Raw genomic sequence first — 14368 nt, 5'->3', positions numbered from 1 at the left:
GTCGTAAGGATTGTGTACATACGTTATAAAGATGTGCGTGTAAATAAATAACAGCTCTAATTACAAATAAAAGCGTGAACCATGATTTAAAAGACTTCAGTGGATAGCGTTTGATGGAGGGGGGAGTGAAATCGCTTTATTAATTTGTTTCTCGCATAGTTTCAGGTGGATATAAATTAAATTTTCATTTCTACATAGGTTTACTGCTTGCTGCGTACGATTCATAATAGTTATGTGATTATAATTAATTATCCTGCGACCACTCCCTAAGATTGCGATAAATTTCACCACATTACAGTTCCTGATTACACTTTGGTAATGTGTTAATAACTTTTCAAAATGTTAATCTCTCTTTTCTGCGCTTGTGTCATTATCTTTTGTGCTCCACCCTAGGACTATTAATGGTTTTTTTAATGTCCCGACCTACGGGAACTTGCTGGAGAGAAATGTCCGCATTAATTCTGTGATCTTATTCATTTCTGAGCAGGAGTTTCTTAAGATGTATATTTTGTGGGAGCATCTTTAGTTGCTTTAACACACAAATGAGGAGTTAAAATAAACAATTAATTCTGCATGGATAAATATATAAGATTAGATTTCTATATATAAATTGGATTAATTTAATATTTCTAGACGAAACGTTTTAAAATATAAATACTGCAAGAAGAATCCGAAACTTTCAGATAAACATCCCTAAACATCGAATTACAACTGTAAGAGTAAATTAGCGTTAATAGTTATTTTTGGAGGTTAACAGTTTTAATTTTCTTCAAATATTCGAAATGGAGACTTCGTTCTGAATATTGCGTAAATATGAGAACAGAATATATATTCCTTGAATTACAAAAGTCCTATCGTTTTTCTTTGTGTTGGACAGACATCTCTCCCATATCAAAGCCGTAGATGGCAAGCAGAACAAGCAACACTGTTGAATTTGCTATTTCAAACGGTTCGAAAATAACCATGTTCAACATGAACAATAATACAATAATTTCACATTGTTTTTTATTTTTTTTAAATTTCAAAATTGTAATATTTAATTTGTATTTATTTTATGATGATCAGAATCTTAATTTTTAGGCTCGAAGACCTCACTTTCAGGTAACTTGGTTTCATATAAATTTAATTCATGCTATGATGAAACACTGAATGATATGTCTAACTAAGTGTGCTCTTCTGCCAGTTTGCTGTATGTAGGATTGAAAACTCACTGTTTCTGGGAGATAAAATTCTGGCCATGGCTAAATTTTTATCTCCCAGAAGTGAGTAACGGGCCTCCGGCCGAAATGCCTTTATAAGTGTGACTTGGTTCTAGATGTTGATTCCAAACTGTTGAACTGAACATATGAATAAATTCTTCCTGCAAATGCAAGAGGAATGTGTCGTGTTATGCTGACGTTGATTTCATTTCTTCAAAACCAGGAGATGGCAGGCTGTTGTGCCTGCCATCTGAAGTAAATATTTTGCTCTAGATGACAAGTAGAAGTCTGCTAGTAGACAAGTAGAACTTCTATATGACAAGTAGACTCTACTTATCATATATGAGCAAGATAATGCACAAAAATAAAGAAATTATTAGTTACATTTATCATGAAAATTGACTTGATAACTGCTCTTACAATGTTTGGACCAGTATTTAAGTATTATTAACACTATTTTACTCTTATGTTCTTTAAAATGAAATAAGGATAAAGAAAAATTAGCTAATGGTACTGAGTTTTTTTTCTTTTAAAATTTCTTGTTGCTGTGATCATCTTTTTTCACTTCACGCTTCTCAGTCTTGAAATGTTTATTTGTTTCCTAAAATGCAAAATTTTTAGCAGTTTCAAAGTATGAAAATGTAAATAGTTAAAAGTAAAGAATTTTTAAGAAGCGGAAAGATATTGTTAACGTTTGTTTTCTGAAAGAAAAAAAATGTTTTTTTAAGATGACTCGAGTAGTTGCTGTGAAGCGCGAAACATAGCTTAGTAATGAAATAAAAACTCATTTCATAGTCAGCAAAGCGTTATCAATTATTCAATTCCTATGGGGGGAAAGGAAGCACGAGACGTTTGTCCAACAAACATTTTTAAGTGCACTTGAAGACAGAATCTAGCGACACATTCCTCTTGTGATTCGTTCCTGTGCATTTCATTGCTTTGATGCTGACAGGAGGATGGTGTCTCAATAAAAGACGGAGGAAAACCATGATTGAATAGCCTGACAATTTCGTGCAAACAGTTGTCATACGAGTATTGAAACGAGCGGACGGAAGTGTACGGACAGACCTTTGAGTTTCCGTCATTCCACTTCTAAAGGAAATATGATGTTTGAAAAGTTAACAGCAAATACACACATTTTATATTTCACAATAAATTCTCGTTTATGCTTTCAGAACTGCTTGCGATCGCTTGGCATTATCAGCGCGATCAGATTCAAGTCAAAGACCAGAATTAGATGCGACACTGAGAAATTCTATAAAGTTGTGTACAAGTAAATATTTTCTTACAATTAAATAATTGTTAAGATGGCTGGAAATAATGTCTAGAAAACTATTATCATCATAAGAATGAATTTTGTTTGCGCGCGCGCGCCGTTTATGTGTTCTAAGATTGGGTAATCTGTTGAGTAGGAAGCAAACTGAGTCGAGCTGTGGATGACCATAATTTGAAAAAGAGAGCCAAAAGGCTTTACTTTAGCAATGCAAAATTATTCAAATTAAGTGAATATTGAATCCAACATTATTTCAAAGCCAAATAGAGAAACTATAAGAGTTTAGTCAGTGGGATCCAGACCCTGAGTATTTACATTAACATCTGGGTCTGGCTCCTACTGACGAGACCTCAAAAAAGGTCGAAACCGGTCTGGTAGTGACCCCCCCCCCATAATGTGTAACATCATACATGTCCGCTAGGAGATGTTTTACATTATGGGAAATACTAAGGATAGTGATCAAAGCTTACTCCACCTTTACTACGAGTTGCCCTTATCATGAAAGGTTTGATTATGCTTGGATCCGCCGAAACTTTTATAGTTTCTATATTCAGCATGTAGTTTCTCTATTCGGCGTTGAAATAATGTTGGATTCAATATCCACTTAATTCGAATAATTGTAAAAACATTTACTAATATTCCTCACATTATATACAAACAGCGCACAACCATTTTTTTTCAATGAAAGTACGCGTGCTGCGTCGCCCATTTGCTCTGCAGAGGGATTATCTCTGTTCCACCCTTTACTAGACCATGATGATATAGTGAACAACTTTCATAGTAAAAACACACGATCAATGACATTCTCCACAATGGCTACGCTAAATCTCCGGATACAGCGCTTATTTTGTGCCAGTTCCGTGTTGGCATTTTCTCCCGAATAGAAGGAGCTTTGAAGATTAAATCATAATCGCTGTCAGTGACCTGGGATATTTTAAGAATGCATTCACAGTGTTCATACTTTCATTTAAAAGTTTTAACCCTAATCTCTTGTATGATTCGTTTTTTATCTTCAGTATTATGCTGACGTTTTGCAATCCTTCCAGTTTCTTTGTATTTCTTCTTTTTTCCATGCTTTATAAAGTGAGGAGTATTTAGAAATGCGACATTAAGCACGCTAAAACTCAACCCCACGTACTTAACAAGTTTAATCGATTTCCACTCATGTGTCGACCCACAGAAAGGAAATTAAAATGAGGGTTGAAACGAAGAGGATTGTAATGATGCTTGCGTGATATTTTTGGATGGACAATTTAAGGAACGGACGATATTTTTTGAAACTGACTGTGTGTCTGTTCATAAATTGCTAAAATAATTAAAATTTGACTTAATCTGTAAGTCTGCCATTTTTAAACGCGAAAGCTAAAGAAGATAGACTAACAGAATTTTAATTATATTTTCTTATTGACCCTTTTAGAGCTTTTATATCGTTCAGTTCTTTGCAAATAAAGCAAATGGCGTATTCGAAATTTAAAAAAAAAAGTAAGTTTGGAATGTTTGCATTATAATGAAAATTGAGAAAAACTTCACTCCGATAATTGCCTCTTTCCCGGGTCAGACCTGGAGTAGCCTTTCTATAGTTTAAATATTTTCCTTGCTGTACTTTCTGTATCAAGTAGGCGAATGGAGAAAATGAAGCAGTTTTCTATTCAGTTCGTAGAGTAAAAGACAGGAAATTTCAAAATCACTTTGCTCCGCGCATGCTCCATTTGGACTTAATGATTTCAACATTCAGATCATCAGTGTACGTAAGACAGACGCTTATTCATTGTTCATCTACATATAATAAAATATTAGGTTTGTTTAATTAAAATAGGTGAAGCATTGTTTCTATGGTTACTTTTGCGCACTTGAATGTCATATATATACACACACGCAAATAACGTAAATAAAAAATATTACAAAATTTTCTTTTGAATATTAAAATAAGTATGAAATGTAATAAGCACGTGAGCTTATGAGCTAAATAACGAACTGTTGGAACTTTTTTTTAATCTCTTTTTTTGTTTTTATCCTAACAGTAAGGTGGATAATTTTAAATAAAATCTGAGAATGCTTAAATATTTAAATGACAGTGTTAGCAAGGGACATCCGTGAGTCTATTTCGGATACATCGCACTGGCAATTCTGTGCGTTCCTTTCAGTTCACCAGTGCTATCAAAGACTAAATAAAAATCCGTAATCCCCAAAATATGCCGTCTACAGACGACATATTTTCATTCTTTATTGTCATAATTCCATTCTTGCTATATTTTCTCATTCTAGAAGGCCCATCTTCAATTTTTTCCCATTTCTCTCACAAATAAGATGGATATAAAATATTGTTAAAGAAAGTTGGTGATCAAAACAGAGTCGCTTTTAGTAAAACAAACCTAGAGATTGGTGTTTAACAGAATATATCGCGAAACTCTGCTATGTCTGATTGGGAGTGACAGCTGGGATGGAAAAATATCAAAGCTTGCACAGGATTTTGTTTTCTAAAGATATTTGTCGTCGAAATTGCTGAAAAATAAATTCCTTCTCTCTCTCTCTCTCTCTCTCTCTCGACTAACGTTAGCAATAGAAAAACAAACTCTCACGATCAAAATCTCAGGAGTTACAAAGAGTCCGTTTTGTGTGGCTTTCGAATTGCAAAATTCGAGTAACGGTCTTGATAAATGTGTACGTAAATCCACCGTGTCTGATTTGAATTTAGTTGCTTCAGAGAAAGGTTGCGAGATTTTTGTTCGAAAGAATATCAGGGTTACCAGACCTGTCAACAGTATCGCGGGTACGATTTTACAGTTAACGCAAAAGTCAGAAAAAAGTCATTAAAAAAAAATGATTTGAGTGAAATTTGCACTTAAGGAGATATTTTATAATAATATTAAATAGAATTGTGTTAGAAAAAAAAGTATTTAAAGTACGGGTTTGTATTTATGGATGAAATATTCTATATTTTTTTCATTATGCAAATTAATCTCTTGATGCAAAGAGTTTATCAATAGATTAAAACAGAAACTAAGTGTGCGTGCAAAAAAAATGACGTGGTCATTGGCGCCTCGTGACTTGAAATCGTTGGAGTGCTGCAATTTTCGAAGTATACATACACACTGTAAGCACAGTGTATACCTGTTTGGATAAATTATCAAAATTATGGTAAAAAATTAAAAAAAAAATTAAACATGAAACAATACTGTTTATTATCTATGAAATTATACAGTTTAGTATAATTCAAAATTACTTAAAAATAAAATACATTCCTTCAATTGTAATTAAAGGAATGGATTTACAATTTTTGGACATTACAATTAAATCCTTTAATTGTGATGTCCAAATATTTAAAGAGACGGAGTAAATACGATAAGCACTACGAACAATCTACTATTGGCGCGAACTGCATATAAACAACAGTGGAACTGCGCGACGGACAGTGCCGCATTACGCTAATGGCTCGCATCTCACTACGACGTGCATATGCTTGCGCGCGTAGCAATATGATACTGTTGGAAACAGTGCCGCTAGTGTGCTTCGCCCTCCTAAGTGCTACAAGGTGGATTTTTATTATTTTTTTATACAAAATAAGAGAATTGTATAGGATTGTTGATGATACAAGCAAATATGAATAAATTAATAAATATATTTATATATCGAGAAAAATTGGGGTTCTGCAGTGCCTATGCACGAGCCGCCCCTGCTTGTGGTACTACAAGCCGAACACTATTCGCCGTCTTACTTGACTTGGTCCTCAGGATCACGCAGCAAAGGTGGCGTTGACAGCTTGCTAAAGATCTCGTTAGCCAATATTGTGCGGTCTTTCAGCGTGGAGAATGTGCGATGTCGCTACTTAAGTAACAGACATTCCTTAAATAGTGATATCAGAAAGAGAATGCGTCCTTATAAGACGGAGCAGCCCTCACTGTCCAGATTCTTTTCTTAACCATATCAACGAAAAGTATCCGAAGAAAGAAAGTCAAACCTCGTGTTCTTTGTACACCTTCCTAAAACAGCCTTGTTTCTAACGAAAAGAATCTTATAATTTTACAGACACCCCAAGAGCAAAATTAATACCATCTTAAAGTTCGTAATGAAATGCCATTGCATAAGAAGTTATAATTTTTTTATTTAAATTCATTACGAACTTTAAAGCTAATATTGATTTCATGGCTGAATTAGTGCGGATTGTAGTGCCTGCTCGTGATCGGTTCTTAGAAGTGCAAGTAACAATAATTAGAGTCTTGGAAGAGTGCTATACAAATGAAATCAGGAGATATAGTGTTCAAACGTTTCTTATATTGAAGAAATATTATTTCAATTCGCGTAGATGGATATTTATTGAATTGAGTCCAAGCTCTCGTGTTTAGAGTTCATCAAAATCATTTTATGTTTATATGGAAATAATTTTTATATTTATGTTGATTAGAAAGCCGAAGTTTTGATGAAATTGTGTTTCCCACTGATAGCTCGTACTCCCCTCCGATTTCCATTTGGTTAGAAATGAAGAACCTGGTTTGAATTCAATGTTGAGACTTCGAGTATTTAAGTTGCTGAATCAACCATTTTTCTTTTTTTCCCCATCCAAAGTGGGGAGGGGAAAAAGAGCAAGTAATCAACGTGCAAGAGGGGAAAACAGTGCTTAGCCATGTTCCAAAAACTTTAGTGAAAATTTGGTTGATTTAGAAAAGGTCCTATCTCCTCGATGTATAAGTCTTAACTTGAAGAAACTGGTAAGCTTCCTGCTCTGCTCTTTCAAATGAGAAACCTGGATTAGTTTGTCTATTCTATGATTAGGAATTTGATTGCTTGATGAACTTAAAATAATAGTTAAGAATGTTGACAAAACTTGAATGGGATTTAAAGAAGTCATAAAGTTAAGGACCAAATTAATAAAGATATTGTCAAGTAAAAAAAATGCTTAAAAGTTTTAACAATTGGTTTCTCAATATGAAGTCGACTCACATTTGGACTGATTTCTATATAATATAAATCAAGTGGATATTAAATACAGCATTATTTCCAGCGGAATGTTGCATTGTCGAACTGAAGCCTTTTGGCTCCTTATTTTAGTAAATACTTTACGCACCAACCGAGAGTTCGCTTACTAAAAATACAACTCGTCGAGTTTCTTAGTACTGAAAGAGAGTTTTTGCTCTCTTAAGGTTTGTGCCTGGTCTCCGAGGAGAACCAACCAGTTCTAAACAGCTGTCAGGTCAGTGAAACCTTATGAAAATGGACCAATAGAAGGCGGATCTATGGACGCTGGGGCAAAGCGATCATGTCTTCTGTAAGGTCCGGCTAGGGCAATTTGTAAATACCGGCGAGTGTATTCCCGTAAGCTCTCTGGTCAAATTTCGTACGAAATTTCATGATTTCTACATTGCTTAACTTAATATCCACTTGATTTATATAATTTTGCTTCGCCGAACTGAAGCCTTTTGGCTCCTTATTTTGAAAATTAATTTCTGTATGTTTTTCTTGAAGAATGAGAAGAAATGCTTCGTTAAGACACAAGTAGAAAGAATATACGAGGTAATTGCGGATGACAACATTATGATTGCTTTTTTTTAGCTTGAGAGAAAAGGAATGTCATTTCTATATTTCTTCTACGACTCTTTGTTTCATGTAAATGCAATTTGGGTATTTTGAAGGTAACAATACAATCATTATTCTTCTGATCTTTCCACAAAGCTTCTTTCATGATCTGTAGGATCGCAGAAGAGAAAAAACTTACATGCGATTAGATGAACATCGCTTTTGATTATTTCCAATACCTTGTTGTCCATATGGAAATAGTTGTTTTAGAATCTATACAAGAGACTTAATCATATTTATCTCCGTATGGCCGTCGTGATGATTTATTCAATTGTGTACAGTGAAGAAAGGATCTGATTTAAAAAAAGGAAGCAGTATATATGCAGCATGAGTCAGCGAAATGCCGATATCAGTTGTGTTTTCATCTTGAGTTGATTTCCTGTGGATCGCTTTTTCCTTCGAAACGATCCGAACATATGCATTGCTGAGAAGTCTCTTAGGAAGCACCTATATGTAGAGCGCTAGTAATAATATTGACTTTACAAGGTAGAGAACGAAGTAAATTGAACCAGAAACTGCCTTTTGTTTCGACTTAGATAAAATGAAATACTGGCGACCTTATGACAAATGTCGCGTGATGACTGATGACAGTACCTGTACGAAATGAAACTAGAAAGCTTTTTTAGAAACGAGAATGCACGAAGCAAATGCGGAGCATCTCGATTACTTCAGTTTCGAGTTATTTGATACCTGTTGGACGCCGTGAAATAAAAATAAAGTGGCAGCATCTCAAAGGTGCGCACAGATTTCAAGAGTCGCCGATCTGAATGCATTGTCACTTATGAAGAGAATAACAATCTTATCACTCTTGCAGAATGTCTCTGAGCGCTGAGTGAAAAGTGTTGCGGAAGTTTCATTGTTGCAGAATGTCTTTGAGCTCCGACTGAAAATGTTACGGAGGTTTCATTCTTGCTGAATGTCTCTGAGTTCTGAGTGAAAAATGTTGCAGAATGTTTCTGAGCTCTGAGCGAAAAATGTTACGGAGGTTTCATTCTTGCTGAATGTCTCTGAGCGAAAATGTTACGCAGGTTTCATTGTTGGATAATGTCTCTGAGCTCTGAGTGAAATGTTGTAGCAGTTTGATTCTTGCTGAATGTCTCTGAGCTCTGAGTGAAAAATGTTGCAGTTTCATTCTTGCAGAATGTCTCTGAGCTCTGGGTGAACTGTTGCAGAGGTTTCATTCATTCTGAATGTCTCTGAGCGAAAAATGTTGCAGAGATTTCATTGTTGCAGAATGTGTCTGAGCTCTGAGTGAAAATGTTGCTGAATGTCTTTGAGCTGTGAGTGAACAATGTTGCAGAGGTTTCATTCTCTGCAAGAGGTGAAAACTGATATGGAGGACAAAGAGAAATATAACACAGAAAGAAGCCAAAGGAAAGAATGCGAAGAAGATTGTTACATTTTTTCTAACGCCTCTTATTTTTCGGGAAAATTCTGATTTAAGTTCATTAAATTTTGCTGAACAGAATGCCTTTTGAATGTCATTGATAATAATTAAAAGTCAATATCAGGCAAGATTTGGGTTAAATGCAGTTTTGGACAAATTCAGGTCCAAAATACACTTCTGAGGTACGTACGTCATTTCCGCACTTAAGATGTACTGATTGTCATTTATTAAAAACGGAAAATTCTCATCAATTGAAACCGAATTTCCCAATACATGAGAATATATTTTTGCCGCAGTGAAACGATAAATCTTCGGAAGAAGAGCTGCAACTGTTCTTGGTTAAAATGCACCAAATTCGTTTCCTTCTTCGGCCTCAGTTTTACAAAAGATGAGCTCAAAACATTCCGCTTCTTAATGGTGTTTCGGGGAAATCCAGTTTTTTCCTTCGTTCTTTTAAAAGTGATGAACGAGTTCTGAGGGGAAAGAGAGAAGACGTTCGCCGACTACATCTGAACTAAAATCCTCAGTCTGAACCGTAATATGACTTTCCACTAAAGGTGATTTATGTGATCGTTCCTTTATGATTTATTACATAAATCTTTTGTAGATTCGGAATACAATCGCTAGAAGGCATATTTCCCAACGACTTCCTGCAAGATACTTTAAGATATTGCGCTCTCCATCCCAGCGGTGCATTTTATCCTCGGAATAATTTCATCTCCCCTGACAAAAGCTCTCGAAACCTTCTTTATGAAGTCATGGATTGTGCTGCGGATCAATCACAGTACAGCATATTGCATAACGTAGATATTTTAAAGCCTCAGTCTTGTGCCGTAATCCAATGGAGACTACTCTTAGAAGTCCGCCGAAGGGTGATCACGGAATAGACGGAAAACAAAATGATTATAAATTATGTTTATATGTGCAGCAATTCTGACGCCTAAGGATACTCGATGCACAACTTTTGCGCGCATGCTCAAATGAGAGATCATTATGTGATTGTTTCACGAACGTTATGTTTCATTGTTAAGTGCAATTTAAAAAATTGTAATTTTTTTTAATTGTTAAAAAACACTATAATTGCAACAAAGTACTGCTATATTGTTGATTGAATTGAACAATTAGCCGAATCGACAATGAACATACAAGCCAATAATGATTATTTGCTTGTATATTCAGCTCTTTATTGTCGCAATAAAGTTGTTTATTTATATATTTTAATTTTACTTCCTGCAGTGATGACGCATGCGTGGTTAGTTACACGTTCACTTAAGTGGACTTGGTTCACGTTCAGACAAAGTATTGGCTCACGAGTAGATTTCGTGAAGGTGGTGATAAATTAACTTTCACCACCTATAAACACTGTATTGCTCAAGAACAGGAAAAATAAATCTAAATACTGTATCATTATTTAAATAGCGCATGCGTATTTCCAACACTGGAATGTTACTCTCCGAACTGTATGTTCTATTGTTTAACTCTATGATGAGATGTTTGCATAATCAATTCTCGTGATATGATGTCCATTGTTGCGTAGTTATTCTAAATATAGGCTGGAATAGCCCAACTACTTGGGTTTGTTATCTCGAAAAATTACATACCGAACTGGATCTAAAATCGTGCTATCTTGTAAATGGACATTCGCTGGAAATTTTAAATTTTTTGCAGCCGTAAAACTTTTGCTTGTAGAAGAAGGCGTTGTACTGCCCTATGGGTTTATGACATGAAACGCCATCCATAGTACTACCGCAAGCGTCAACCAGCCTTTAGCTTTCGGCTATAGGACGGTATACCAGAATGCTCATTACTTATGAGAAAAGTTGGTTCCGTCGGCTAAAAACCTTACGTTCTATATAAAGTTATTTATCAATCATGTTATATATGATTTTAAATATACCTCCCACTTATAGAATGCCACCTTTATTTGAAATATCCCCCAAGATGTTGTCATTGTCACTGTTTAATAATCTTGTTGTGGATATTTTTAATATTTCTTTCACAGTACGTGATTTTTTTTTTTTTTTGTTTTGCAGGCAGTTCCACTGCATCTTCTTGTATAACACACCGAAGGTTAGTTGATGTCTTGAAGCTTATTCTGCCTTTTACTTACTGTTTCATGAACTGGCTATGTGTAACCATTTAGACGCAATGATTGTTTGCCTTAACTTCCCTAAAAATTGTTGTGACTTTATGGGCAAACAGAAGCCTACACTGACCCCAAGACGTGTGTGTGGTGATGCCGAAGACAGAAAAAGTTAACGTCAACAAATAAAAGGTTACAACTCAAGGCAGGAACCCAGTGGAGACGAGGGAGTATAAAACGAAACGAATCGTGTTATTACGTGCGCACAGTCATCGAGAATCAGCAAACATATGAAAGAAGACCGAATGAAGTCCATTGATGGTGTTAGAGGCAACGATAGTCCAAAATATAAAGGAGACCGTCTTCCAGACGATGCACTCACTGCGGCAGGAAGATAGAAACACGAAGAAGTGAGAGTTAGACGTCTAATATAATTCAGTGATAAAAGTTGCTTTTTTATTTTTATATTCCTTGCAAATGCATTTAGTGCTCAAGTGATAAAAAAGTACGTTAAGATGTATTGTGAATAAATGACTATATTTTGTAATTAATAGCTGTTTTTCTTGACCCTTTCCTATTTTGAAGGCCACAACTTTCGAGACCCTGACGTAATCGGAGTAAATGTAGGTAAGTATCATCGGCATGCTGAACTATCAAAACTTAAAAACATCGTTTATGTGGAGAAAATATATAAAAATTAATATAGTTTTGCTTGAATACTGAAACACATAAATGAACCTAGAATTTCTTACCTAAGCTTATTGAAAAACACTATAATTGCAACAAAATACTGCTACATTGTTTATTGAATTAACAATTAGCTGAATCGACAATGCTATTCTTGTGTGATATCATTGTTGAATAATGATATCACACAAGATAGCATTGTCGATTCAGCTAATTGTTCAATTCAATCAACAATGAATATACAAGCCAATAATGATTATTGACTTGTATATTCACTCTTTATTGTCGAATATGACAACTGATTTTGCAGCTATTCTAACTACTTTGCTTTTAAAATTAACTATTCAATTGAGGCCTTAATGAGAATTGTCATCGATACACAAACGGATGAGGAAATATCTATATTCTAAACAATCCAAAATTTTTAGAGAAACTTGACTGGAAGGTTTGCGAATGATTTAGAGAAATGCGTAATTTGGTAGATGTTCGAAGTGTCATGAACGATTTTCTTCCAACTTTTCCAAGGATGTTTGTCAAATAGTAGATTCCATTTCAGTGACAAAGATGGGATTTATAATTGACCATCGTTAATTAAGTTCTTAATAAGAGGGAAGTTTAAGTTAATACGTGACCTAACATTTAAGGGACTTCTTTATTAATTTGGAAAGGGTTGAGTCAAGGGGAATAAAGCGATAAATAGATGACGAATGATTCTGACAGGGTGAATAATTAAGATAGATGATTTTATGGAGAAGTTGAAATTCGCCTAAACGGATTAAATTTAAGAAGTAGATGAAAGATGTCTAAATCCAGTCAAGATGTCACATTCCAAAATAGATGAGAAACACCAATTGGCTAGTTAACTCCCAGCACCCACAGTATGTGAAACTTGAATATAATATTTATAAAGAATTGAATTTTAAGTTGTTAGCAAGCAGATTTTCCTGTTTTAACTCGATGACAAAGATTTATTGAAGAGAATCTGCTTTGGATAATATTACACTAAAAGTGGTGAATAATTTATACCATAGAGCACGTGCTTCGTGAAAATACACACACAGTAAAGTGGATAAAGGTCAAAAAAACGAATGACGCTTGGTTACAGTTCACAGAATAAAAGATGAACGTAATGTAAACCATTAAGAAACTCTTTTCATACAAATTCTCTTACTTTGAAATTCAATGTCTTTGGAATTTGAATTTTGAAAACGGATTTCGTATTAATTTATTCAAGAGGCTAGACGGTTGACATTATGTTTTGCTTGCGTATATTGATTGCTTGTTCAACTATTGCGATAGTTTTCTAATATCGCCATCTGCTTCGTAGTTTTCAATATTATCACCAGAGGGAGCTATTTCAAGATGTTGGCGTATCTGCTGCCATTCGTCGCCTTTTTTATGTGATCAGTCTTGCAGTTATTCTTACGTTAGTTTTTTTTTTTTTTTTATTCACCCCCCCCACCCCCAATAACGTCTCAGGACCATCGTTAGGTATTCATCAGGAATCCATCGCATAGAAAATTAAACCAAATCGACGTTATTAGCGGTGAGTCCTTTAGGTACGTAAAGTGTCACATTTTTATGTATTTTTCATAGTAAAATATTTCCTAGTTGACTTCTTTTGAAAGCGAAGAATGTCCTTGGATAGTAAAAGAGTAGTTTTACTTCATTCTCTTAATGAACAAAAGTAGTTAGTTTCATGGAAGTTCTTTTACAGTCATGCCGACATATAACATCTATCTGTCAGCATAAACAGAAAGCTCTCTCTGTCAGCTTGAAGGTTACCTTTTGACCGGCAAAGATTTCTTTGTTTATGCCGACTAGGAAGTGCTCGGTTGCCGCTAGTAGTTTTTGTATTCTTGGAATATTTTTTGTTCGTTTATCAGTTGTCTTCAGTTATGTTATTATATCCTCCAGGCTTTTGTACACGCTGCAGGAGAAGTAGGGTACTTTGTGGTACCTTCGCAAAGGCTGCATTATTCCCAACATCTTCTGTAAAGTTTATTTTTTTATTAACTTCAAGAGAATACGATAAATATTTTGTTATTTTAGACAAAGTGATGACTCTCAAACTGAATTTTTCAATACTGACTGAGGGAACAGAAAACATAATCCTTCCACAATATTTGATTGATATCGCGATGTTTAAATTATGTCCCAGAGCGCCA

The 14368-nt window shown here is 34.8% G+C and overlaps 1 protein-coding gene across 10 annotated transcripts in view; it reads left to right on the top strand.

Annotated features, from left to right (window-relative positions):
* LOC150104524 (neurotrimin-like) overlaps positions 1-12060 on the top strand; it is a 569050-nt gene extending 556990 nt beyond the window's left edge. For all 10 annotated transcript variants that reach the window (XM_090395720.1, XM_090395721.1, XM_090395726.1 and 7 more), the window contains one exon: positions 11464-12060. In XM_090395720.1, the coding sequence (XP_090251846.1) occupies positions 11464-11573 (110 nt within the window). In that variant the 3' untranslated portion in view covers positions 11574-12060. The remainder of the gene's footprint in view (positions 1-11463) is intronic.
* Positions 12061-14368: the final 2308 nt, after the last annotated feature.

This window comes from Typopeltis vanoorti, chromosome 7, assembly GCF_054136105.1.
Source record: "Typopeltis vanoorti isolate ZY-2024b chromosome 7, IOZ_Tvanoo_1.0, whole genome shotgun sequence".
Lineage (NCBI taxonomy): Eukaryota > Metazoa > Arthropoda > Arachnida > Uropygi > Thelyphonidae > Typopeltis > Typopeltis vanoorti.
This window is presented reverse-complemented; position numbering and strand designations above follow the sequence as displayed.